This window comes from Prionailurus bengalensis, chromosome C2 (genome assembly GCF_016509475.1).
Source record: "Prionailurus bengalensis isolate Pbe53 chromosome C2, Fcat_Pben_1.1_paternal_pri, whole genome shotgun sequence".
In the NCBI taxonomy this organism is placed as follows: Eukaryota; Metazoa; Chordata; class Mammalia; order Carnivora; family Felidae; genus Prionailurus; species Prionailurus bengalensis.
The window spans coordinates 1,738,998-1,766,785 of record NC_057350.1 but is presented as its reverse complement, the minus strand read 5'-3'; the positions used below and the strand labels follow the sequence as shown (position 1 = coordinate 1,766,785).

At 61.3% G+C, this 27,788-nt stretch overlaps 1 protein-coding gene across 1 annotated transcript; it reads right to left on the bottom strand.

The window, feature by feature from the left end:
- Positions 1–134: 134 nt before the first annotated feature.
- ITGB2 (integrin subunit beta 2) lies at positions 135–24,339 on the bottom strand. Its single transcript, XM_043593426.1, has 16 exons — positions 24,188–24,339; positions 15,801–15,861; positions 15,376–15,464; positions 12,659–12,839; positions 11,523–11,693; positions 10,729–10,970; positions 9,613–9,768; positions 9,130–9,225; positions 6,858–6,947; positions 5,919–6,059; positions 4,143–4,330; positions 3,807–4,051; positions 3,334–3,553; positions 2,932–3,137; positions 786–952; positions 135–626 (listed from the first exon to the last, which is right to left on the bottom strand). The coding sequence occupies exons 2-16, from the start codon at positions 15,856–15,858 to the stop codon at positions 564–566; spliced, it is 2,313 nt and encodes a 770-aa protein (XP_043449361.1). The 5' UTR covers positions 15,859–15,861; positions 24,188–24,339; the 3' UTR covers positions 135–563.
- Between the last annotated feature and the right edge of the window lie 3,449 nt (positions 24,340–27,788).

Here is a 27,788-nt window from a genome sequence, read left to right as displayed (position 1 = left end):
GAGGTGGGGCAGGGACAGGGGCAGAGAAGGCCATGGACACAGGCCAGCAGGTGAGGAAGGAGGAAAGAGAACAGACGGCCACAGCACGACCCACAGTCGACTCGTATCCTCCAAGTGTGCACAGAGCCCACAGATAGTCTCTTCTGAAGTTTTATTAATTGTTTCTACACACGTGACTGAAAAACAGTATACTCAATGGGATGGAACCTTATACCCTGAGAAGTTCAAGTATAAATAAGTTTTGTGCTGCCTTTAATGAGCCCACCACTCTTTTATGCGGGAAAACGTATCTAACCTTGAAAGACCCAAGCAATTCCTTCTTCCAGTCTCTACCGAAAAGGTCAGACACATCAGAAGGGGGAGGTTGTTCCTTCTGATGGGTCCCTGTTGTCACCTGGCCATATCTATTGTTCTGAGAGCAGAAAAAAACAGTGGATTTTTGGTTAATGGGTGAAATGTTCAAGCATCGTAAGCTGTGTCCGTGGAGGACCCGAAGGAGGAGATGTGATTCGGGGGTGGTCCCATCTGGTCGGTTCAGACACCATTGTCTTCACCAAGTGCTCTTAACTCTCAGCAAACTTTGGGTTCATGACTGTCGTGGTGGCGCTCTTGAAAAGGGGGTTGTCCTGGCGGGAAAAGCGACGCGACTCGTCAGTGCAGGGGAAGGAGGAGCCAGGAGTGGGGGTGGCCTTCCCACAGTCCCAGCTCTAAGGATGAGCTTCGGGGACAGGTGGGCAGACGTCACAGGGGCGGGGGGGGGCCTGACCCCCAGGACAGCCACTCACATTGTTCCACTGGGACTTGAGCTTCTCCTTCTCAAATCGCCTGTACTCCCTGAGGTCACTCACGTGGGTCAGAACCTTCCAGATGCCCAGCAGGAGGATGCCGATGAGTACGACCCCCGCCACGATGCCCCCCACGATGGGGGCAACTTGGGGGCCCGTCGCACACTCTGAGGCAAGGGAGAAGTACACGCTCATGAGTGTCTCAGGCCCCACGTGTGCCCTGCCCCAGGACACGGTCCAGTGCTTAGGGGGACACAGCTTTCCCACCCCTGGGCTCACCATCAAGGCAACAGGTGGGGGAGTGAACCGCAGCCCCAGGCCCCGGCCAGGGAAGGGGCAGGGCAGGGCACAGACCAGGCCCTGCGGTTCCGGACGAAACTTAAAGGCCCCTCGTTTACACGGGAAGAAAGTGGGGCCAGGACGCCAGTAGCCAGGGCAGCCTGGACAGGACACCAGCCTCCTGAACCAGCTGCCACCATGGACAGCCGGTGGCCCCGTCACCAGAACCTACTGAGACTGAGTCAGTACTCAGGCAGGTGCGGTGCCTGAGGCCCCCGACACACCCGGTAGCAGAGGTTAGGGATGAGGACTCGCCTAGTGAAAGCATTCCTGAGGAAACCAATGGCGGCGTCCTGGGGCCCCCACCCTCCTCCTCCAGGGCTCTGGGCTGCAGTGTGTCAGGCCTCAGCCCCTGACCCGGGGAACAGGGCCCTTATTTGCCTGACCCTGGGTGCCCGTGTTTTCATGTGCTCCATCATCCTGACCTTTCTAGCGGGCCTCGGCGTCCTACAGAGGTTAAACAACTTGGCCAAGGGTGCACAACACCACGTGACCCAAATCTGCCCATCAAAGAAACCTGGCGAGAGGTGTCCACCCTGGCAGGCCGGAACCCGCAGCCCCAGACTCAGGCTGTGAGCTCCGGGCCACACAGAGGGCCTGAGCCCCACCTGCCCCTCTGGGGTTCCCACCGCGGGGAGGGGAGCTGGGTGCGGGTCTCAGTCCCACCTGGGCACTGGCGGATGGCTTGCCCACACCTGCTGCATTCGCCTGAGCGCCTTGGCCCCCCGGCCTCTGTCTGTCCCCTCAACCTCTCTGAGCAGGAAAGGAGAGGGGTGCTGAGCGTCTGTGTGCCCTGAATGCCCCTGGGGGCCACCCCAGAACGTACCCCAAGGGGCATCGGTGTCCCTAAGTCCCAACACCCACACGTGCTTTGTCACCGTCACCCAATGTGCCCCCTAAAACCTGACCCGACCCCCACACACCATCCGCTGCTCCCGACCCCGTCCCCATGCTCCACTCAAGCGCAGGCTCTGTCCCCACGCCCCCGCCACCTCCACCCCTATCCTTGTCAGCGCCTCGGTGCCGGCGTCACGCAGAGGCCCTTTGTGGGTCTGCGTCTGAAAATGCAGCTCAGAGTTGTCCCTCACTCTTCTGAAAACTGCCCACAGCCTCTTGGTATGTTTGGAGAGAGACCCAAATGCCTCCTGGGACTCACCGGGGCCCGTAAAGACCCAGAGCCAAGGGCCTCTGGTCCCCCAGCCTTCACTTTGCTTTGTGTGGCTGCCCTCATCCTGAGGTCTCAGCTGCAAGAGTCCTCTTCCCAGAGACCTTCTGACCTCTGACCTCTGGGGCACCGCCCCCCTCCCGTCTTTGCACCTCTTGACCCTGACCACAGTCCTGCGCTGTCTCGGGTACTGGCATTTCAGGTGTTGGCCCAGCGTGTCTCCATCCCCTTGGAAGGTGAGACCCCACAAGAACAGGATTGGCGTCCTCGTGTCCTTAGCCATTACTGGGCCAGGGACGGCCCTGGGCTGCAGCGACAGACTGCGGGCAGCATTTAGAAAGCTGGCCCCTTCCAGGGCTGAGATCTCAGCGCGGGGATCTCCAAAAGCCCGCAGGGGTCATCACACAGCTGTCCCTCGCCCAGTTCTCGGGACCCACGGCTCCAAGCCCCAGTCAGCTGTCAAGTAGGAGGTAACCGGCCTGAGAACCGTCCCCTGGCTCGGAGCACCGCCTCTCAGGTGTCACCGGTGAGGCAGGGAGGGGCCGGTCCAGGAGGACCACAGCTGTGGACACTCGCCAACCCCCCCCCCCCCAGGCCGGCCTTCTAAGTGGGGAGACATTGTGGCCACCCCGGAAGTCTCACCTCGGCTGTCATCCACGTAAATGTCATAGCTGTCCCTGCCAACCCGCTGCCGCAGCGTGTAGGTGATCCAGCAGCCGTCCACGTCTCGCTCCTTGCACGTGCGCCCCTTTTCCGGGGGCTTGTTCAGCGGGCCCACGTTCCCGCACACCGAGGTACAGTTACTCCCCGAGTGGCTCGGGTCAAATTTCAGGCACTGGGCGCACAACCTGCGGAGGAGAGGAGCGTGGGGCTGAGCGCAGGTGCACGAGGACTCAGGCGCCAGGAGGGCCCCCGGGTGGGGGGACACGGGCGAAGGCTTCGGGGAGGAGGAAGGGGCTCCCGGAGGAGTCCGGGGGCAGAGCTGCGGGGACCCGGGAGCCGGAGAGCAGCATGGGTGCAGGCGGGGCGGGGCGGGGCACTCACAAGTAGCGGCCGCAGGGCGACGGGCAGCCCAGGCACTCCAGGCACAGGGGCGGCTGGTAGCCGGTGTCACACTCACACACGTTGCAGACACAGCGGCCGCGCCCGTTGCACTCAAAGCCGTCGGGGTTCAGGCAGCCCCGGGTGGACCTGTCACACTGGCACGCGGAGCCCTCGAAGCCCGGGTTGCAGGAGCACTTGCCGCAGGAACAGGTGCCCCGCTCTGCAGGACAGCAGCCGAGACTCGGCCCCGCCCATCCGGCCCGCACCCGTCCATCCGCCCACCTGTTTGTCCGTACCTGCTTCGCCCCAGGCGGCTGCATGGGGCTCACTGGGTCCTCCCGTCCACGCCCCCCGCTCACCCGGGCCCGCCCCTCCCCCTTCCCCCCCTCCCATTCTCGGCCCCGCTCACCTGGCTCTCCCCGGGTCCACCCGTCCCTCCGTCCGCGTCCCCGCCCCCCCTCACCCCTGCTCACCCTTGCCCCCGCAGACCAGGCCATCATAGCGCTCGCAGTTGACGTTGTCGCACTCGCAGAAGCGCCCGAAGATACTCTTGTTGGGGATGTCGCTCTGGTGGCACACGCACTGCCCGCACAGGCAGTCCCCCAGCCCCGAGCAGATGAGGGAGTTGTTGTCCCTCCGGCAGCTGCCCTCCAGCTCCTGACTGCTCCGGCCCTGCGTCTGGCATTCACAGTTCTTCCCGATGTAGCCGGCGTCGCACCTGCGGCGGGAGGGGCCCCGGGTCAGGCCCCCTTCTCCCAGAGCTGCGGCCCTGGGCCACACCTGCCCCGCACCTGCCCGCACCACTTCACCTGCAGATGCCGCACTCCATGGAGCCCCTGCCACCACAGAGGCCGCGGTTCTGGCTCATGTCCCTGCACTGGCACTCGCACTGGGGAAGGACGTGAACGGTCACCGTGTCCGTGAAGCCCAGGGCCCGGATGACAAAGGACTGCTCATGGATGCACTCTGTGGCCGTGACCTTCACCTGGAAGGTGATCTGCGGTGGAGAAGAGCAGGGCTCAGGCAAGGCCGGGACAGCAGGCTCCCACCCCGCTCCCGTGTCCTCGCCCTCGCCTGGACGTAGGGGTTTGTCCCGGGGCCAGGCCCGAGTAGGCAAGGGGTGTGTGCTTGGTCCCAGGCCTGGAGAGTACCAGCCCTTGTAGGGGCCCTTGCAGGGGCCCCGGAGCCAGAGGACGGAAGAGAGAAGAACACGAGACACCTTGCGATTCTCCAAGACTTGGGACTTGACATGAGAAAAGAGAGAGGGCGTCGGGAGAGCCGGCGTCCGCGGTGCCAGAACGTGGGGGCAGCAGGCCCACCAGAGCCCCGCCAGCCCGTCCCGATCCCCGCGCCCATCCCTTAGCCCGAGCTCCTCCTGGCATCCCTTCACCCTAGCCCCGCCCATTCCTTCACCCGAGCCCCGCCCAGCCTGCCCTGACTCCACCCCCCCCCCCCCCCCCCGCCCCGCGCCCATCCCTTAACCCGAGCTCCTCCTCGCAGCCCTTCACCCTAGCCCCGCCCATCCCCTCACCCTAGCCCCGCCCAGCCTGCCCTGACTCCCCCATCCCTTCCCGCTTGGACTCGGGCTGGGGCGGGGGGCGGGGGCTCTCTAGAATTTTTTTATCACACACGTGTTAATAAGGAGATTACATGACTTAAAAGGACGTATATTTTCTCCTTCTGTCTGGTATGCCAGGATGCCAGAATCCCACAGGAGGCCCTAGATCCTGGGTATGGACTTGTGCTCTGACCCCGAATACAGGCCCGGCAGGAACCGGGTGTGACAGCACAAAGCCCCACCACCCTCCCTGCGCGGGCAGCCAGCACAGAGCTCAGGGGGGCACCGGCTTGTCAAAAGCAAGGCACGGCCCAGACCAACTTAAATGAATTGCCACCGGGGCCACGAAGGTAGAGCAGAAATATCAGGAAAAATATATAAGAAGCAATCACCAATCATAAGATTGAATAAATCCCTGTGTGGGTCCACCCAGTGTGAGGGGAGATACTTCAGCAAAAATTTATGTGCGACATTTAGCGAGTAACATATCTGAAGGAATTCTAATGTCACATTTAAAACTGCAATAAAAGCAGTATTTTGCTGAATATTAGTTCACAGCCAGAAAAAGGGAAAATTTAATTCTCATGGTCATAATAAATTCAAAATATTATGGAAATAACTTAAATATCAATGTCTTTAATCATCTGTGTTGCCCATGCTTTAGTATCTTTGGAAAACACACAGCACACAGTGCACATACATACACACACCACACACATATACACACAGCACACACACGCACACACACACACACACACACACACACACACACACACACAAATCAGGAAACCGGACCAGACTTGAGGTGTGTGGAAAGGAACTTTGCTCCTTGCTGGACGCACTGCCCAGCATCTTGCCCCAGGGGGCGCTGCCATCCCCTCTGTCCTCCTGCACCCGGGAGCCCTGTGTTGAGCAGTGTGCTGAGGGTGATACCCCCTGCTTGTCCCTGTGCTTGCCCTGTGTGCCTGGGTGCACTCCTAGCTGTCCCTGGGAGAGAACCTTCCCGACAGTCGGAATGGGGCCTCACCGGGACGTTGATCTGGACTCCGTCACAGTCCCCTCTGGGCTGGTCCACCTGTGATACTCCATTACTGCAGAAGGAGTCATAGGTGACTTTCAGGGTGTTGGGGACAGTGTTGTGGTCCAGAAAGACCCTGGAGGAGAGTTTCTGCCGGCAAAAAACGGCTACAGATTAGGGAGCTTCCTCCCGCGGTCCCAGGGCCCTTCCTGGCCAATGGCTCTGAGGCCTCTCCATTTCTCGCCCCTCCCTCCTCCCCCCACATGCCCGCTGAGAGCTGGGGAGGCGCTAGGTCCTGTGCCCCGTGCAGGTGCGAAGGAGGTTACCAACGCCATGGCCCCCGCGAGAGGCCAGGAGGGCACAGATGGGGACAGACGCAGCCATGAGAACGGGGACTTGACAGTCCCGCCCACCACTGAGTGCCCAGTGCCTGGCACAGGGTAGGAGCTGGAAAACCCATTTAAGGGAGTGGGAGACAGAGAGGGAGAGAGAGGAACAGAGTCAGAGTGAGTGAGCGGGGACAGGTGACCGTGCCATCGGTGTGTAGACAGAAACACTGGGCAGCGGCTGGTGCTCAAGAGGTCCTGCTCTGGGGGGGGTTGGGGGCTCTGCAAGGGTCCATGGAGCACACAGAACCCCCTCGACAGGGCTGTAACTCGACACCCTCATCGGGTGCTCTCGCCACCAGGAACTTTGGCCTACAAGGGGGCTCCGTACCCGGGAGGCGAGGTTCGGGCATGGGACGAGCCGCTCCATCCCCAGGGAGGGCATGGCTGCCCTTCGGGAAGAGCCAGGCTCTTGCCCGTTGCCCGTTGCCCAGGAGGCCTGACGGTGGCCCCAGGGGGCAGGGCACTTCTGTCGGGCCCACCCTTCTGCTGACCTGCAGCAGGGAGGGCGGGGTGCCTGCGACAGCCCCAGGGACCCCGGCTGAGTGCCAGGGGGACTCACATTGTAGGCGTTCTTAATGAGCTGCACCACGTTGCTGGAATCCTCTGACAGCTCCCCCACCGCTGACTTGGGGATGACCTCGGTGAGTTTCTGTTAGGTAAACAGACCACACGGTCACAGCGGCAGCCCTGGGGCCACGGAAGCCCATGGTTCCGTAACACCCCAGTTTCCTTCTTGCTCATAAAATGGCCCAGAGAGTCCCCCACCAGATATCTTATCGCGTTCAGTTAAGACAGCGTGTGGTCAGTGGCTCAGAAGCTGAGCACTTGCCGATTTCCTCGCTGTAAACACGCCTCCTCGGCCGAGTTCAAGCTCGTGACGTCACTGAACACAGAGCTGGGAAGAGCGCGCCTCGCCGCCGTGAGAGTGTCCCCACCATGCGGCTGTATCAAGTGCAAACAACCAAGGGCACAGAGTCGTAGGACGTGCCAAAACCACCAGGAAGGGATCGGTTCTGAGCATTTTAATGTGTTGATATAATTTAATTTTAATGACGACTGTGTGGGGGCGCCTGGGTGGCACAGTCGGTTACGTGTCCGACTTCGGCTCAGGTCATGATCTCGCGGTTCGTGAGTTCGGGCCCCTTTTTAGGCTCTGCACTGACAGCGTGGAGCCTGCTTGGGATCCTCTCCCTCGCTGCCCCTTCCCTACTCATGCTCTCTCTCTCTCTCTCAAAATACATAAATGAACTTAAACATTAAAAAAAAAAAAAAAGACTGTTAAGCAGGACTATAATAATCGGCTCCAGTAGGACCCGGGTCAGCTGGTCCCGTGGCACCTGCAGGTGGGCAGCGTGGCGCACCTGGACCGCCCGGACAGCTCTGTGTCCCCTCCTTCTCCTCACGCTACCTGTCCCGGAAGATTGCGTCATGGCTCACTCACAGAACTGATGGTTGAGTCACTTCTCTGACCCAACGCCCTCCCGTAACTCCCCGGAGAGACCCCAGTCACCTCCACGGAGCCCACAAGAACTGTCACAGCCTGGCCACCAACGCCCTCTGGCCTCTGCTGCCCTCTCCCCTTCACCCCCGGGGCGGGACCCCACCGTGACTCCGGGAAGCCGGGCTCCTGTCCTCTGACCTGCCTCCACTCTGGTGCGGGTGTACCAAGGACAGTGCCACAAATGCTCTCCTCACAGGCTCTGGGTCACCTCGATGTCCCTCACCCAGAGCCCCATGAGTCGGGGTCAGGAAACAGGCTCAGATCTGCCAGGGCACTGTTCGTGCTAGTGGGTTTGGGATTCAAATCTCCTGCTTCAGCTTCTACTCCATCACCACACTGTCCTGCCCCAAAAGCAAATTACTGGGACCTGCTGCGTCTGGCAGGACGGCCTCCAGGTCCCGACGTGCCCATGCTCACGCAGCCAGCACACGTGGGCAATCTTCTGTTACGAAGCCCCCGGCCATCGGCCCTGCGCTGAGCCACTGTCCCTGTGGTCGGGCAGGCTTCCACTGCCCGCCTGCCCCAGGACGGCTCCTAGACACCTGCCCGTCCCCCTCCTCTGTGTCCCCTGCAGGGTCCTGTCCTCCTTTGGAGTCTGGAGAACTGACAGCAGGAGCTGCTGACTCTGCGCCGCCCCCTCCCCAGCGCCCCACGCCTCCCACGGAGGGGGAGGGGCTGGCAGGTGCTCTCCCAGCCCCGCAGAGCTGAGAGGAGGCCAACCCGGCTCAAGCCGGCTGTGTGCACATGCAAAACAAACACGGTGCCGGACCGAGGGCAGGAAGGACGGAAGAGAAACTGCCCCAGGAACAGAAAGTTCCCCATGTTCTAGAAGAATGGAACAAGAACAGTAATTCCGTGAAATCAGGACAGACCCAGGGTTCCCAAAGCAGAGAAGGAAGTGTCAGTGTGCGAGAGAGTTGGCTTCTGAGTGGCGGGGCAGCTCTGGCGGGGGGCCCAGGGCTCTGCAGAGTATTCGGGGGTGCTTCCTGGTGAAATCCCGCCGGCCTGAGGTCCTGCACTTGCCCATATGTGCCTGATAAACGCGTGAACCGCTCACGCTCAAGAGTATTGGGACATAAAACAAGAAGGAAGCCTCTGATCTGCAGAAAGACTTTCTATGTTGTAGCAAAAATGGAAACATGGTGACTGGATTTCACCAACAGAGAACATCCTTCTTCCTTCCTCCAACCGCACAGAGCCCAGAGTGGGCACCCCCGCCTGCCGTCGCCTGTCGCCCGCCCAAGCGCAGCTCAGCCCGTAGAGACGCAGGGTGCCAGCACCACTGACATGCCCGTGCCCGCCCTGCTGCTCAGGACCCGATGCCACCGACCTCATAGGTTTTCACCATTCTCTTGGTCACGGCGAAGATGGGCTGGATGTTACTTTCAGCCAGTTTGTGAGCCAGCTGGCCCACCGACGGGTAGTCCTGGTGGGGAGACAGACGCCTGGTCAGCCGGTCCCGGGGGTCAGGGACACACCACCAGGCCATCCGGCAGCTCCCACCTGGGGCCCAGAGGCCCAGCCTCCCACCCCCGGACGATTCCATGGCGCAGTTCGATCCACTGCAGGTGAGGGCAAGTTCCCGTGACAGGTGCTGACCTTTCCAGACCAGAGGATGCCCAGCTTCTCCGTGCTGAGGGGCGGCGTGCCCCACGAGGAGCTGTCCCCGCCTGAGGTGTGGCCCCCTTGCGCCAGCCCCCTGGACCCCTAGCGCTGCCTCCCTGCTCCCCTGGGGCGGAGCCCAGGTGGGCCTTCCCTCCCAACCCCCCCCCCCATGCTGCCCACTCCCTCCCAGGACCAGAAGGCCACGTACAAATTCATTGCTCCTTTTGTACATATTGTCCTCCAGGTGACAGCGGCCGTCATTGGGGGTCAGGATGGCGCCCAGCTTCCCGTCACCCGCAAAGTGGAAGCCGTCGTCCGTGGCGAACACCAGCAGCCGAGTGACATTGCGCCAGCCGATTTCCTCCTGAGAACACAGCAGAGTTAGCGTCCTCGGTTTCCCCAGTGGGCAGAGCGCAGCGTGGGGGCTGGAGCCAGGCGGCCCCTCTCACACAGCACCTCCGCCGGGACCGGCTGCGGGGCTCGGGGTCCCCGTGTCCAGGCCGGATTCTAGCACCGTGGCCTGCTCCTGAGGTGTCTGCGGGACAACCTCCCGATGGCCGCGCCCACGCACAGGATGCGGTGGCGGTTCAGACCAGGGACTGGGAAATACCCCACAGAAGGAAAGAAAACACTCACGGAAATGTTTACTACCATGTAAAAACGTGGCAGACACAAAAGATGACAGAACCTGAGGACACGCAAAGGGACAGGGCAAGCCCGGGGACGTTAGCGGCCCGTGTCGTCCACAGGACAGCACGCGGAAATGGAAATGTGCTTCTGGGGTGCAGCAGGAGACACTGGGAGATTGGAATCCTCCGAGTCGAGTCGTGCATTTACATCATGACCAGCAGGCGGGAAGGCCGGGGTCAGCAGGGGGCAGGGGGAGGCCTGCTGGGGCCAGGGGCGGCAGACACGGCCACTTAGCGCACATGCCTGGGGACGCCTGGCAGGGGATGCTCCCTCTCCCTGGGTTTGGGGGCGTTCTGGGGAGCAAGGCTGGTCGGGGCCTCCCCTTGGGTGGGGTCTGGGGACCGGGGCGGGGCTTCCCCTTGGGTGGAGTCTGGGAACCAGGGCTGGGCGGGGCCTCCCCCTGGGAGGTCTGGGGACCCGGTCTGGGCGGGGCCTCCCTTTGGGTGGGGTCTGGGGATCTGGGCGGGGCCTCCCCTTGGGTGGAGTCTGGGAACGGGGCTGGGCGGGGCCTCACCTTGGTGGGTCTGGGGACCGGGGCTGGGCGGGGCCTCCCTTTGGGGTTGGTCTGGGGACCCGGGCTGGAAGGGGCCTCCCCTGGGAGGGGTGTGGGGACCCGGGCTGGGCGGGGCCTCACCGGGCAAGCGGCGACCTGCATCATGGCGTCCAGACCGCCCTCGGGGGCGTCCAGGTTTCCGGAAATGAGCTGCTTCCCCACCTCGGTCTGGAACTGGTGGGAGTTGTTGGTGAGCTTCAGCACGTGCCTGAAGGCGAACGGCGCCTGGCACTCCTTCTCTTTGTTGGGGCACGGGTTCTTCAGCTTCTCGGGGTGCGTGTTCACGAAGGGGAGCACCGTCTTGTCCACGAAGGACCCGAAGCCTGAGGGGTGGGCGGGACGAGTGGGGTGGGCAGGAAGCCCGCCCTGGAGCCTCTATGTTCCTGCTGCGCAGCACGGCACGTGTGCACGAGTGTGATCGTGTACGAGTGTGAGCACGTGCACGCATGTGCACGGATGGAGGGTGTGCCCGTGCGTCCCTGCACGCGGCTCGGGAGGAGGCAGACGGGGGAGTCAGGCTTCTCCTTTGCCTGACGCACGTGTGTGCCCGAGACTCGCACGGGGCAAGTGAGTCGGTGCAGGTCAGGACGCTGCCGGTTTGCCGGCTTCTGTCTTTGCCGGCATGACTGCTGTGCGGCCGGCCTACTCTGCTGACTTTTCGTTTTTTTAATGGTAGGGGTTTTGTTTTTTGAACATATCAGAAAACAAAGGAGAAGGAAGGAGAGGAGGTGGAGGGCCGGACGGCGTTGACAGCGCCCGGGGGGTGGCCCCCGGGGGGGGGGGCTGCGTGGGGCCCTGGCAAGCCCCCCCAGTGCCCTGCCTGGCAGAGGCCCGGGGCAGCGAGGGCCGGCCAGGACTGAGGGGGGGAGCCTCACCGATGCGGCCCGACTCGGTGATTTCGTTGAGAGCCCGGAGCAGATCACCCCCCAGCTTCTTGACGTTGATGAGGTCGTCCAGCATGGAGTAGGAGAGGTCCATCAGGTAGTACAGGTCGATGGGGTAGCCCTTGGCCCGCCGGAAGGTCACGTTGAAGGCAGCCGCCTGACCTGTCGGCAGGGACGGGGCAGAGAGAAGGCATCTCAGGGGCACTGACCTGCCCCCCACAGGTCCCGAAATGTTCACTTTGCCCCCTTCTCCGTGGCCCGTGGACGAGTCACAGGGCGCCCAGCTAGATGGAGCATTCGGACACACGCACACCGCTGAGTGCTCGTTCATCAGGCGCTGTCGAGATGCACGTCCACCTGGCTGTCCCTGCAAGCCACGCTCTGCGCCCCCAGCGTGGGGCAAACCCAGCCATCCCGGTGCAGGCCCCCTTCCCGATTACGTCCCCTCTGGCCCCTGTCTGAGTCACAACACGTTCTCATGTGATTGCTGGCTTATTTGTCCCAGACCTAGGGCGCCCCGTCACATAGCAGATGCTCAATAAATCACCAGAGATCAGGGACGGCGTGACTGAGTTGTCTCTCTGTCCCGCTTCCAGCCCCCAGCTCCCTGCAGGACTGCCATCACAGAGGTGAGGCTGAGGGACAGACTCCACCCCGTCCTGCCCTGGCCTGTCCACTGCATGGTCCTGCTCTTTCCACCACAGCCACCTTCCCAAAGGGCACTGACAGGGTTCTGCGGTCAAGTCAGTTTGAGCAACACTGATTTAAACAGTCATTCGAGTTCCTTGGCTACAGGACTTATCAGAGCCTTTGCTCTGCCAAGAGCACCTGGCGTTCTGAGAGTGGGACAGAAGAGTGTTTCCCAGATGGTTGCTTCTCCCTTTTGGAAAGGACGCAGAGCAGAGGCACATAGCCACAGGTGGTGGGTGTGGGGGCGCCCTCCTGCAGGCAGAGGGAATGGGGCCACGGGGGTGCTCAGACTCCATCCTTGGGGTTTCCAACCGTCCTTGGATTCCTGCCCACCTTGCTGTCCGACCTGGCACATGGACACTTGTGCCATCGGTCGGCCCTGGCACCCAGAGCAACCGACACACATGTTACTCGTCTGTGGCCGAGGCCACGCCTACCTGGTCTCAGGTAGAGTGTCACTTTCTGTGGGGACAGCTGCTTCTGGACGCCCTCCTGGTCGTCGTGGGTCTCGGCCAGGCTCCTGGGGTCTATGATGTCGTCAGCTGCACATCCCTTCAATAGCAGCTGCTCCCGGGTGTCGCAGCGAACGGAGTCTGGCTCCCCCAGCCCGGTGAAGTTCTGGGGGTGGGACCGGGGGTTAGGAGTCAGGAGGAGGGTGGAGAAAATGTGGGGGCCACACTGTGGGTGCTGCATGAGACTGGCCCTCGGGGTCACTGGAGGAGGCTGACCTGCCTTATTCCCACCTGGGATTCAAGACAGGTGTCCTTGTGGGGGTGGGGTGGGCGGGAGGCTGGGCAGCCGGGAAGACACCTGCCTCCCAGTGGCCTCTCCGTGGGGCTCCTACATCCCCCCGGTCTGGGAACCAGCCGTCTGCCCTCCACTGCCTCCGGCAGCAGAGATGACGGAAGGACCGATGTCTCCAGCCCCAGGCTGGCCCATGGCGGGGTCCCTCAGCAGCCCCAGAGCCGGGAGCACCCGGCCAGGGGTGTCCACGCCCTTCAGCAGCCTTCATCGGAGGCTCTGCCCTGAGAAAAGGCACGTGGCACCCGGGGAGCCCTGGGTCCAGGGCAGTGTCCTCATGACCCCACGAAGACCCCTGGGTTCTGACAGCACGGGGCAGGAGAAGGGCCCGCGTTCGGTGGCACCAAGGAGGACACGCTAAAGACACGTGTGCGGCTCTTTGCTCCTTTCACAGAAGGAGGCTCAGGAAGGGTAAGGCGGCCACGCGGGAGGCCGGCCCGGTACAGCCAGGGCCACCGAGGGGCCACGAGGGCTGGCGCTTCCTGGGCTGCCCGTCTGTCCCTTTGGAGCTCTGTCGGTGTGTGAAGTACTCGAGACATAAAGCGAAATCCACAGGAACAGAGTCCCAAACGTGGTCCCCGTGGAAGGAAGCGAGGCCAGCTGTATCCCCAAGGAACGGAACGAGCCCACGAAAGGGAAGGGAGAAATCCAACTGGCTGGCAGAGGTTTCACCCCCGGGCTGTGGCCGTGCCGCATCCGAGCAGAGAGACCCCACCACACCCCACTTCTCTGTAGGCTGCTGGTGCCCGGGGTGCGGGCTGGCAACTCTGAAGCCGCTGCCCCCGCCTCGAAGGGTTGAGAAAAGGAGGACATGTACTGCAGCTAGCCGGAGGCAGGCTTCTCGAGAAAGGGAACCAGAACCTTCAGAGCAATGTCCGATCCCACCCTTGGGGCCAGGAGAGTGCGGCGGGGCCTGGAGCGTCTGGTTGTTCTGGAGTAAGAAAGCGCTCAAAAAAAGTGATGAGGGCACAGGCCAAGGCGGGGGGGGGGGGGGGGGGGGGGGAGGGGGAGGGTCCCAGTGGCCAAATGTGAAACCATTTGAGCCTCAGAATGACGGCGATAGATTGTAAAGCTATTGAATAAAATAAAAATCTATGGGGTCCACACTGATGAGAGAGAAGAGACTGTAGGAGCCGTTGCGGGAGTCCGTGAAGTGGATGCCACCACCTGGCAGCCCTCCAAGTGATAAGTGATTCGTGCCCGAATCACCTACGGGTGCCAACCTGAGCTGGTGTAAGCCTGACGGGGAGCGGAATGTTTCCTGGCCTCGGCGCATCTCCCCACAATTACTTACTAACCGCAAGGAGTGAATAATGACATGATGGCAGAGACGCCAGGCAGTCGCCCCCTCGGCTGGGCGGTCCACACTGGCATCACCAGTGTTGGGACGCGGTTACAGCACGAGTCCCGGGCAGGGCTCCGGCCAAAATGCACGCTCTGGGCCCGATCGGAGGGGAGGCCGGGCAAGCCCACGCTGAGGGCTTGCACACACCTGCTCCCCTGAACTCCGGAGAAATGTCAATGACGTGATGACACAGAGCGAGGGGGGCCCTGGATTGGAGGCGACTAGGGGGACAGAACACCTACGTGCAGAGTGTGACCCTGGGTCACCACACAGACAGAGGGAGATGCCATCGAAGGCATTATTGGAACAACTGGCAAACTGTGTAGAGTGTGCAGGGGTGATGAGGTGCCACGGGCAGTGTGGAGCCTTGGAAAAGTGTTTTGTGGTTCTCTAGGGGGGTGCATCGTGGTTAAGGACCCTTGAAGTATGAAGAATTAAGGGTCCCCCAGGGCGGGAGGGCATGGTCAGGAGCTGGGGGCGTCCCAGGGGAGGAGGATGTGGTCAGCAGCTGAGGGTCCCTCAAGGGAGAGGTTCTCTCTAGGAGGAGGGTGGGCCTGGGACAGGAACTGTCAATTTAGGGACTGTGCCCTGGAGGTCTTGTTATGGGTAAAACATAAAAACGAAAAAACACAGAGGAGGAGTTAAGGTCCTGACACAGAACCGCCCACAACTTCTCCCCTGAAAGCTGTGTCCACTTCCCTGTGTATCTCCTCGTGGTCTGTGGTCTGTGGTCAGGGCTCGTGGCCGGGCAGGGGGCACAGAGCAGGGGTCCGCCTCCCCTGGGGCTGCCCCGGGGTGGGGCCAAGTCTGCCCGTCCCTCTGACAGTCCCGTGCCCCTGGGCTGTGCCTGCCCCCCCTCCATGTCCCCCAGGAAACAGAGGGGTGGGCACCCCTGGATGCCAGCAGCTCCAGAGGCAGAGAGAGGGCGCCCGGTGGGGGGGTGGGAAGGCGGGAAGGGCAGGCCAGGCGTGGGGGCCCTCGGCGGGCGCAGCCTCAGGCGGCTCTTACCAGCTTCTGGCACCAGGCACAGCCGGGGCCCGACTCCACGCAGTCCCGGCAGTTGCTGACCTTGAACTTGGTACACTTCTGGCCGAGGGCTGGGGGCAAGATGAGGTGGCTCTGTGAGCGGTGGCGGCCTGCGCTGGCCAACCCCACACGGAGCCACGGGCACTCGGGGCGGCAGAGATGGGTGCGGGTCAGGGGGTGGGTGGGGGAGGAGGGGCAGCCGGAGCACCAGGAGGGGTGGGAGGAAACCAGGCTTCACGGGAGGGGGAGTGCGGGGAGACTGAGGCCCGTTCCTGGGACTTGTTCTCAGGGGCGCCGCCCCTCCAAGGCTGGAACTGGGCCCTGGAGGATGCGGGGGGGGGGGGAGCCCTTTCTCCCCCCCCCCTCCCCCAGCACGGACCGCATGGCCCTGCCTGTGCGGAACTCACCGGACCAGAGGGCGAGCAGACCCACCAGGGTGAGGAGTGGGAAGTGCTGGGGCAGCATGTCCTGGGGAGGGAAGGGGTCTCAGTGACGGGGCCTCGGACCCCAGACTCTCCAGACTCTCCGGCTGGCTGGCCCACAGACGCGGCACCCGAGGGCCCTGTGCCTGCTGCCCCGGGGTGGCCAGCCCCCGGGAGAGGCTGACGCGGGCCGCGCCTGCTGAGTGCCTGAGGTGGGCTGTGCTGGCAGCAGGAAAGGAGGCCTGAGTGGCGTGGGGCTCACTGCTGAGCCCACCAGCCTCCAGGGAGGAGCAGGGAGTGGGCCTCCCTCCAGGGACATGGGTGCACGCAGGCGCACACCCGGGACCCCCCCCCCCCCCCCCCCGCTGCACACATCACACATACACACACACTCTGCACACTGCATGTGTGAGGCTGCACCCGTGGATGGGGGCTGCGGCCATCGTGTGCCCGAGTCCTCAGTGAACTGAGTGCCGATCTCAGAGCAGAGCCTGGGCTGGCCCGGGGCCTCCTGGCAGCTGCAGAACCAGTATGATGGGAGCACCTGCCGGGAGCCAGCCTAGCCAGCTGCCCTGCTCAGACGCCCCTGCGGGAGGGGAAGTGGGTGCTACGGAGCCCACTGCTGCCTTGTCCGAGGCCACAGCCCTAGGCCGCCAGCATTCCGTGTTTCCTGACGCACACCTGCTGTCCTTAAACACCCAGCACCTGACGTTCGGCGTGGACGGGACCCCGACACTGCCTGGTCCTGACGTTCCCAGATGCAAGGTCGTTGGGGCGAGGCTGAGGACGGGTGTTCAGGTTCTCGTTCTGGTTCCTCAAGGCGGACCCGGTGCCTTCTAACCCACCGCCCGCTGGGCAACAGCTCCCTCGCCAGGATGCCACCCTCCCCTGAAGGCGCCCCGGGTTGGGGGCCGCCGGATCCCGGCTGGGCCCAAAGCACCGATGCCCCCAGGTCTCAGAAATCCTCAGCTGGCTGTGGTCTTTCCATCAGACCAAGAAGGCAAACAAGGTGTAGGGGAGCCAGGAATCAGGAGGTAGCAGGCAGGAAGGGGGTCGCATTCTACCAGAAGCAAATATCCAGGGCCGCCTGGATGGCTCAGTTGGTCGGGCGTCCGACTTCGGCTCACGTCATGATCTCACAGTCTGTGAGTGAGTTCGAGCCCCGCGTCGGGCTCTGTGCTGACGGTTCAGTGCCTAGAGTCTGCCTCGGTTTCTGTGTCTCCTTCTCTCTCTGCCCCTCCCCGGCTCACGCTCTGTCTCGCAAAAATGAATAAACATTAAAAGATCAATACTCCCCCCCAGAACGTCACGTGAAGGCCAGCTCGTCTCCCGAGGGCAGGCCTCTGAGGCCCTGGGGCTCCCTGCCCCCTGACACTGCCTGGTGGTGGCCGGCCAGGAGGGCGACCTCGGGGCCAGCAGAGGCCCTGACCCAGGGCCCATGGTCCCTGCCTTGCCTGCTGGGCTCAGATGCGGCCTGTAGGTGGGCCCCCGTTTGCACCCCTGTAACCCGTGTCTCTGCACCCAGAGGCTCCGGGTGAAGGAGAACCAGCCGGGGCTCCCCTGCTCCCGTGGCGGGTTCCTGTGCGTATTAGCCCTGTCCAGTCTCAAGTTCCCATCTTTTTGGAGGTGCCCCTGCTCCTGGTCCCCACCAATATTATGATCAGGACCCAGAAATGTCAAAACAGAACACTCCATCCTTCCTGTTCAGGGTCAAATTGCAGAAGCCACGTGGCACTGTGGCTTCCTGGGTCATAGCAGTGGCCACATGGGCCCGGGCGGCAGTTTTCAGTTCACTCCGGCCAAGCCCGTTCACGAAAGAAAGCCCCTTGTCTCCCACTGTGGGTGCGTGGGGCTCAGGCGAGGCCGGTCCCAGTTTCCATCTGGCCCCTCCAAAATTCCACAGCTGACCGCCGGTGCAGACCAGCCTGGGGCTGACCTGGCCACCGCCGCAGGCACATTCGGCCTGTGGGCAGCGGCCCCCTAAAGAGGCGGCTCCAAGCGGAGGGTGGAGGCCCTCCCCAAGTGCCCAACCATGTCTGCGCTCCCGCAGGGCAAGCCTGTGCCACAGCCCCGGGGAAGGGGCACGTGCTCCCCTGTGGCCACAGACTGGACCCCAAACATTCACAACAACCAGCACGAGAGCTCCTGGGGTCCTCTCATGGGAAACGGAGAGCCGAGCAGCGGCAGGATGTAAACCTGGGTTCCCGTTTTCCCGACACCCTCCTCCCACAGAGAGGGAGGGAGCCTTGATTACGGTAAGACGGCCCACAGGCGGTGAGGTCCTGACATTGACCACAGGAAGCCGGGTGGGGGCCGTGGCTGCCCTCTCTCCACGCGATCCTGGCCTGCAGGAGATGGGGGCGGCCACGGAGGACCCGCGTGTCCCCCAGCCTGGTGGGGTGGGGGCGGGGTGCCCCGACACAGGGTGGCTCTGGACTGCAGCCAGCCCTCCTCTCAGCCTCGGGCAGGTGGGGGCCGGTGGCGGCGGGTGGAGCCCCCTCCTCCCTGGGCTTCAGGGGGCGGGGCTGCGGTGCACCTGCCCGGCAGGCAGGACTGGCCCTCGGAGGCCAGGCCTCGCCTGAGACCAGCATCCTGGAGCCACACAGACCGGGCCCCCTCTGAGCGCAGTCCTGCAGCCCGGCTCCCGCTACAGCACAGGGTGTGGGTGCCCGAGCCCCGATGGCCGCCCTGGCACACTGCCTCGGCTTCCTGTGAGACCGCAGCTCTGGGTGGGGGCAGGCTTGGAGAGCACTCCAGTGCACCCCAGCACCCGGCACCCACGGGCACCCGACTCGTAAGGACCCTGGCTGGGGAGCTGGAGGGCGAGTGGGAGGCCCCGGCTGAGCAGGGCAAGGAGGGGGACGCCAGGCTCCAGGGCCCAGCCAGGAGTCCTGAGGCGCGGGCACCCTGCTCCAGCAGCCCCCAGGCCTCACCTCCCTGGACCCGGACCCGAGCGCGGCCCCTCCGGTGCAAAACCCGAAGTCTAGGCAGCTTGAGCTACCCCAGGCCCTCCACGGCTGTGAGGACTCTGCCCTCGAGGAGGCTGCTGGCACAGCCTGGGTCCAAACTGCAGGAAGTGGTGACTCCCGAGTCACGGGCAGGGTCGGCCCCCCCCCCCCAGACCCAGAGACCCGGGCCCCGAGGCACCCAGTGGACGCCGCTGACCAGGGTCTCCTTTGGCAAGAGTAAAGCCCTTAACCGCCAGGTGAGAGGGCAGGGAGCATCAGAAGAACAACACGATACATTCCTCCCCAATCTCTCACACACAAACATAACCCATATTTGGTAAAAGACAAGAAAAAGCGGAAACATCAGAAAGAAAAAAACTTCGGGCAGCATGCCGAGGGAGTGCACGGTGTCTGACTCAGGACAGTAAGCTGCTGTCAGATCAGGTTTCCCGTCAAAGAGGAGGCGGAAAACGAGGCAAAAAAAGTGTGGGGGTGCCTGTGTGGCTCGGTCGGTTGAGCGTCGGACTTCGGCTCGGGTCGTGGTCTCACGGTCCGTGGGTTCGAGCCCCCTGTCGGGCTCTGTGCTGACAGCCTGGAGCCTGGAGCCCGGAGCCTGGAGCCTGCTTCGGATGCTGCGCCTCCCTCCCTCCCTGCCCGTCTCCTACTGGCACCCTGTTTCTCTCTCAAGAATAAATAAGCACTTAAAAAATGAAGAAGAAAATCCCTTCGGAAACTTCCTCTATCTCTACCCACCCAACTTAAAAGTATATAACTGATTGTTCCTGACGCCCCCAGTACCCCTCTTTCTGCCCACGGTCCTGTGCCTGTGCTTTTTTTTTTTTCTTTTTTCAACGTTTATTTATTTTTGGGACAGAGAGAGACAGAGCATGAACGGGGGAGGAGCAGAGAGAGAGGGAGACACAGAATCGGAAACAGGCTCCAGGCTCCGAGCCGTCAGCCCAGAGCCCGACGCGGGGCTCGAACTCATGGACCGCGAGATCGTGACCTGGCTGAAGTCGGACGCTTAACCGACTGCGCCACCCAGGCGCCCCTGTGCCCGTGCTTTAATAAAACCACCTTCTTGCACAGAAAACGTCTTAAGAATTCTTTCTTGACCGTTCCCTCCCGGCCCACATCACATCAAAAGATGGAGGTTTTGCAAAAGTGCAAACCCTCACGTTAGGCCACTCCAGGTCCCCAGGGCTCACTGGCCATCAGAATGGCTCAGGCCCGTGGGGTCACAAAATCCACTGACCTGGGTTTACGGGCCCGAATCAGATGATGGAGGGCGGGCGAGGGGGAAGGCTCTGGCGAGGAAGTTCAAAGATGGGAGGCAGCCCCCCCCCCCCCGCCCTCACGCGGTACTCACCCCCAGAGCCTGTGGACTCAAAGCTGTTTCATGGTGAAAAAGCCCATGTCTACCAGGGATCTGAAACAGGCACCAGCCCTTTTAAACCAAAAGGCAGAGTATGGATATGGAGTCGCTTCTGCGTTCTATAAAAACACAGAATGGACAGAAGCTGGCTTCCGCGGGGGCGGCTGGAGCCACCACCTGCTGAGCACGGAGGCTCCGGACAGACCCAGGGCACAGAAAGGGCAGTGAGGCCAGAGGACGCAGGGCCCGTATGCTCCCTGGACCCCCAGCCCTACAGAAGCGCCCGCGAGGCGCGTTGACCGTTGCCCACCTCACCCCGCGGAGTCTGGCGGCACACATTGCAGGGGCCAGTTTCTCAGCCTGTGGAAGGAGACGAGACACCCTCCCGCGTGTCAACTAGACATTCTAAAGAGTTCAGGGGCGCCTGGCTGGCTCAGTCAGGAGAGCATGCGACTCTTGACCTCAGGGTCGTGAGTTCCAGCCCCACGCTGGCTGCAGAGATTACTTAAATAAATAAAACTTTGGGCACCTGGATGGCTGTCGGTTGAGCGTCCGACTCCGGCTCAGGACGCGATCTCACGGTTCGTGGGTTCGAGCCCCGCATCAAGCTCTGTGCGGACAGCTCGGAGCCTGGAGCCTGCTTCAGATTCTGTGTCTCCCTCTCTCTCTGCCCCTCCCCTGCTCTTGCTCTCTCTCTCTCTCTCTCTCTCAAAAATAAATAAACATCGAAAATAAATAAATAAAAAGACATTAAAAAAAGAAATTTTAAAACAATGTGCTAAACACCTCTCAGGTCAGGGAGGAAGTCAAAATGATATTTGCAGACAACATCCTCTGTGCAATTCCACCTCTGTGCAGGATGGGACGTGAAAACAGTTGCCCGATGTGCTTTGGTTGCAGGTGAGGACAGGTGCACGTACGGGGACGGAAACGCAGAGGTGGGGGAAAGAGCAGGAAAGCTTTGGTAAGGGAGGCAGGAAATACACAGACGAGGGCAGAAGTCATGAATGGGAAAAGCGAACAAAAAAGCGAAAATCGACAGGTCGGACCTGCTTCCTGGGAGAAGGCAACGACCTCGGAATGATGATCGCCAAGCAGCTTGGGGAAGAAGGGTCAAGATGGCAGCGGTGCTGCTGGGGGGCGGGGCGACCCTGGCCCGTGGCCCGGGGCTGAGTCAGAGACAGGGAGTGGGTTGCACCCCAGCCTTCAAAGGGGATGAGCAGAAGTGGGGGTTCCCCAGGAAGGGGCCTCCTTCACACCAGAGGCTGTGTAAACTCCGTGGAATTTGGGGACATAAAATGGTAACCGAACCAGAAGAGTGTATCTCTGAGTCAGGAAACCTTCTGAGCATAAAACTAAGGAAGGAAATACCAAGAAGACAGACTCAAAACGGGTCAGGATCTCACGGTTCATGAGATCAGGCCCCGCGTCGGGTTCTGAACTGACCATGTGGAGCCCACGTGGGATTTTCTCTCTCTCCCTCTCTCTCTCAAGATAAATAAACTTAAAAAGTCGGTGATAAAGAGGCAAATGTCCCAAGAAAGGTGGTGGGCAGTCGTCACAGCCGGCTGACAAACATTTGACAACGTGCGGCCGGCCAGCAGCCAAGTAGCCAACCCAAGGAGCCGGGCTTCCTGTCCACCTGTGCAGCTGGACAGCGGCCCGTGAAGGCCACCCTGTGGGCCCCGCACAGCGGCGAAAGTGGACAAGCGCCTGCTCAGGGCAACTCAAGGTTCGTGGAAAAGAGAAAAAGTGGGTATATCCCAACGGGCCACGTTTCTGTCCGTCTGTGCCGCGCCGGGGACCCGGGCCGGGGGCTCACGCAGAAGCCGGGCTCTGCTGGCTCCCTGACCCCCCCCCCCCCGGGAAGTGGGGTTTGAATTATACATTCGATCGTGGAGTCAGTTGGAGTCTGAACCACCGGTGGCCCTTGTCACGGGTGGGGGGCCTCCTCCGGGGTGCACACAGGTCCCTCCCATCCCCGGAGAGCAGGCGGCATCCTCGGAACAGTCCGCAAGGCCCGTGGTCAGTGTTCCCGTCTCTCGTGAAACCCCCAGGTGATGACCGTAATTTGCCCTGGGCCTCCTGCTGCCGCACAGGGCAGGCCGGCCACGGCCACCGCCACGGCCACGGCCACGACTGTAGGGCAGGGAGCCCCACCCAGGTTTCTACAGAGGCCAGAGGCTGAGCCTTCGGGAAATGCTTTACTCTACCGCCTCGCATCCTGAGCCGTCCCCCCCCAGCCCTCCCACCCGGTCCTCTCCCCGGTGGAGCTGATCCCTAACCTCACAGAAACCCCACATGGGCCACTGGAGTCAGCACAACCCTCAGTCACCTGGACATCAGGTGCCCACAGAGGGAGACCCTGTGCCTGCCTGGGATGTAGCACTGAGGTGTGGGCTCGGCTGCTGCCACCAGAACCTGGGGTCCCCCCGCCTCCCACCCCGCCCCTGGCTGCCCCTCCTCCTCGCCCACTCGGGGTCCCAGGTGCCCCCCAAGGAGGGGAGCCCAGCCGGGGATGGCAGAGCAGGACCCCAGCCCTGGGTTGGGGGAAGAGGACGGGAGCCAGGACGAGGTGAGACCAGGGGACCGAAGGGCGGTGTCGGCCGGGATCCAGGGGGACCCCGGGGTCCAGACGCGGCTCCAGGCCCCCCACTCCCAGGAGGCCTCCGGAAAGGCCCCCAGGAGCCTGGCTGTGGGAGGTTTAGTCACACACCTATGTCTGTCCCCCAAGACTCAGCTGTCACACGACACCTTCACAGCATTCGGCCCGAGCTCGTAGACCTCTGACGGTCCGAGAGAAGCGGTGGACCCCTCAGCAGGAAAATGCACACGTACCACATGCACACCTACACACACCTACACCCCCCCACACCCATGCACACCTACACACATGCACGCTTACAAGCACACACACGGTGCACACCCCCACGCACCCCCACGTCCACACACACCTACACACTCATACACACATGCACACTCACGCGCAAGCACACACACAATGCACACCTATACACCCACACACGCCCATATACACATGCACACTCACACACAAGCACACACACAATGCACACCTACAGGCACCCCACACTCATACACGTGCACACACACACAAGTACACACGTAATGCACACCTACACACCCACCCACCACCTACACACCCCTATACACATTGCACACTCACACATAAGTACACACCATGCACACCTACACATGCCCAGACACACACGCACACTCACACACAAGTACACACAACGCACACCTACAGGCACCCCCACACCCATACACACCCTCATACACACACGCACACTCACACACAAGTACACACACAACGCACACCTGCACACACCCACATACCTACACATGCCCGTACACATATGCACTCACACACAAGTATACACACAACGCACACCCACATCCCCCACACCTCCACACACCTGACACACAACACACTCTCACATACCTCACGTGCAACACATACACGCCTCACACTCAAATACTTATATAAACACATTTGCTCACACAATGCTCTCACACACGCACACACGTGTGCACCCTCTCACCCTTCCACAGGCACCCCGCTCTCGCCCACACTCACCGCACACGCCACAGGAGGAGAGACCACCACAGCCAGCCTCAGAGGCGTGGAGAGGAGGGTCTCGGGCAGGCAAAGGGAGGCGAGCGGAGGCCCCTCCAGGGCGGGTCTCGCCTGCCCCCCAGCCTCCTCCACGCTCCACGGCCTCGCAGCCCCCGTGTCGGGGGCTCAGGAAGTGCGTGTGGTTTGTCGAGAGCCCCTAGACCCAGCGACCGAGGCCCGGAGCTGTGCCCTGTCCTCCCGCCTGGGTCCTGTCCCCAGTTACAGCCGTCCCCGCCTCTCTGTGGCTCTGACCACGGGGGGCACAGCACTCCCCCTGGCTGGAGTGGACGAGCCCAGGGTGGGTGGCGGGGACCAGGGCCTCCCCGCAGGGCTGGGCCGCTCCCCGGGGAAGAGCCGCGGGGCCCAACCGGTCCCCCTTTAGGAAAGCGACCCCTGTCCCCCGTCCCCTCACCTCGCTGATGCCCTGGCGATCTCGGTGGGGTGTCCCGGCTGGGCAGGGAGGGGGCTCCGCTCTTTACCGGGCTGGGCTGTCACGCGGCGAAGACAGCCCGCGAGCCCCGACGGCGGTGAGGGCACAGTGCTTCCTGTTCCCACTGCTTTGGAGGAAGTAGTTGCAAGTGGCTGATTGCACCACAGGTGGCCCATCAGACCCCAGCCCTCGAGCTCTGCACGGGCTCCCTGTGGGGGTGTCCCAGGAAGTCGGCCCAAGCCCACTCGCCCTGCCCTGCGCACGCACCACCGGCGAGGGGCAGCGAGAGGGGGGAACACGCCGCGGACCAGTGTGGTGGCCCCGAGGGTCCGCCCCTGGGCGAGGCCGTGGCCGTGCCCTGCAGGGACGGAGGACCTCGGACTCGCACCCGGGGGCAGGGGCCCGGCCCGCAGACTGCACTCACAGGAGAGGCGAGAGGGAGAGGTGCCGGGGACCCAGACCTCGGTCGTGGAAATAAAAAGCAGGACAGGGACCGAGGAGCAGAATGACGGGGTGAGAGTGAGCCGGTGGGCAGTGCAGGACCAGCGTCGGCACGGAGGCTGGAAGACGGAGACACGCGGTGCCGATGCCCACACCCATCGGAGCCCCAGAGCCCAGGAGCGGCGGCCCGTGGACAGAGAGGGGCACGTGCCAGCGACAGGGGCTCCGGGTCCCGACTGGCCGGGCGAGAGGCCGCTGCGTGCCCTAGGAGGCTTCTGATGCCCTCGAAGGACAGAACAGAGGGCAAGAAAATGCCACGAGGTGGGGGGCTGGGAGGGGGGACGGCGGGGAGGAGAGGAGACACGAACGGATTAGGTCCCCAAAGAAACGAAACCAGGCACGTTCAGATGAGCCAGGACTCCGACACCTAGCTCCCTACGCTCTGCGCAGAAGACGCTCTCCGTCGAATAAACCCGGCAGGGGTACGTGGTGAGCCCACAGAAGTGAGCAAGGAAATTCGCAGAAATGATGAAGCCTACGTAACTATTGGTTTTATAAACAGCGGTGAAAGTATCGACGATCTGAAACAAAAATCCTACGGGACCGGAACGGGAGATCGGGGGGCCACTGCCGCTTCTCACACTCGTCAGTGGACAGTTTGATAAGAAATATTTCATGTCATATCTGAGAGCCATCCAAAAGCCTTCTTAAGGGGCACTGGGGAGGCTCAGTCTGCGTGTCCAACTTCGGCTCAGGTCGTGATCTCACGCTCGGTGACTTTGAGCCCTGGAACTGCTTCCGATTCTGTGTCTCCCTCTCTCTCTGCCCCTCCTCTGCTCACGTTCTGTCTCTCTCTGTCTCTCAAAACTAAAAAAGTGTCAAAAAAAATCTTTTTTAATGGTCTCAAAAGATACAACTCAAGGCCAAAAGCATTTAGTGCTTAAGGAACGATGGGGGCACGGAGTTTGTAGTGCACGCAGAAAGCAGTCACCGGTCTTCCTGTGCTGAACAAAATAGCTGCGAAATACATAGAACGAAACTGACAGATACATGAGCAGACGCAGCGAACATCTTGAACACACCTGTCTCAGAAATGCACACGTGAAACAGAAATGCAAGTCAGGCCTACGGAGGATTTGGGGAATGGAAGCCCTTCTCCCTAATTGACAAACACATCGTGTATTAAGCCACAAAGGAAATCTCAACATTTTCTTTTTAATTTTGAGAGAGAGAGAGAGATAGCAGGGGAGGGGCAGAGAGAGAGGCAGAGAAGGAGAGAAGCCCAAGCGGGCTCCACACCAGCAGCGCAGAGCCAGAGGTGGGGCTCGAACCCATGAACCTTGAGATCATGACCTGAACTGAAACCAAGAGTTGGATGCTTAACCGACGAGCCACCCAGGCGCCCCAAATCTCAACATGTTCTAAAGCACAGAAGTCACAGGGGCCAAGTTCAGGGACACAGTATAAGAAGATGCTAACCAGAGGACAGCATCGATGGAAAACGCCGCCCCCTGAGAAACTGGAGGCAAATCTGGTGTGGAATCGGCAGCACGCTGTGGCGGGCTCACGCAGGGAGAGAATAAGCAGCGAGGTAACTATTAATCTGGAGCTGTATGTATCCACAGGACGCCATTCAAAACCTTGACACTGAGGTTCTTTAACGCACGAGTTGCAGAAGGATGTGTGTGGTGGGATGCAATACACCTGCTCACCAGCCCCTCTGAGGGCCCAGGGCGCAGTGGTCCTGGAACGGAGTGCGGAGGCTTTCAGTTTTATATAGTTTTTTTTTTTTTTGCTTTTAATTGTTTAATGTTTATTTATTTTTGAGAGAGAAAGAGAGACGGAGTGCAAGTGGGGGGAGGGGCAGAGAGAAAGAGAGAGAGACAGACAGACAGAATCAGAAACAGGCTCCAGGCTCCGACCTGGCAGCACGGAGCCCAATGCGGGGCTCGAACCCACAGACCGCAAGATCATGACCCAAGCCAAAGTCAGACGCTTCACCGACTCAGCCACCCAGGTGCCCCAGTTTTATATATTCGAGAAGAAAAACTACTGGGCAAAGTAAGGCCAAATGTTAAGATCTGACAGACTCAGATGGTGGGTACGTGGGTGTTGGTGATGCCGGTCTTCACGCTTTTCTGTAGTCTTGAGATATTTCATTTTCCTAAAAAGGAACTGACAGGGAGTGGTTACCCATGAGCTAGAGGAGCCTGTGGGGTAATGGAAATGTGCTAAAATTGAGCTGTGGTGATGATTTCACAACCCTGTAAAGTTGCTAAAATCATCACAGTATACACTTACGATTAGTGAATATTGGTATGTAAATTCTACCCTAATGAAGCTGTAGGAAATAAAACAAAATGGAGAATATTTAGGGGAAAAGAGCCACCAGCGGCTTCCAGCCCCGGCTGAGACAAAGCAGGCACGCTCCACCCCGTCTCGACCACTCATCGCAGCTAACGCTATCACACAGGGTAAAATAGAGCAATTTTCCAACAGATTGGGGTGAGAAATCAAAACCTGATGAAAGGCTGATAGGAGGGGAATGTCCTGCCCCCCGCCCAGGACCCCTGGCTTAGCTCAAGGTGTTCCTCACCCCAGAACAACACGGTGCGCGTGGCCAAGAGAAGCCCTCCTCTCTGGCCCCTGGACTGGGAGAGCAGTGCCTTGATGGGTGCAGAGAGGAGGGGAAGATGTCCTGCTTCATTTTCTTCATCTCGGTCTCGCCCCAGAGGCAAACTCCTGCCCCAAACCTGGGCTCCCAGGAAGGTGGGAGCATCAGCTATAACAGCAGAAGCTACTGCTGTCCTCACTGTGGCCCAGAGGGATGCAGGCACAGGACATACGCGGCAGGGGGTGAGGGTCACAACTCCTGCTTGACGGCCAGAGGAGCAGGGAAGGAGGCCTCTGGAGGCCAGAGCACATGGGCGATAAGAAGGAGGTCAAGAAAGAGATCCCATAAAGCTTTGTATCAAGTTCCAGACTCACCCCTCGGTTGGACATGTGTGGAAAGGCTTTGAGAATTGAGTCATGGTGCAGACCACTCCCAAGGTCGAAGACTGGACCCAGGGGCATGCAAGTGTGAGATGGGTCCAAATAGCACTACAAAGCCTGAGAACTAAACTCATGCGGGAAGCAGAGC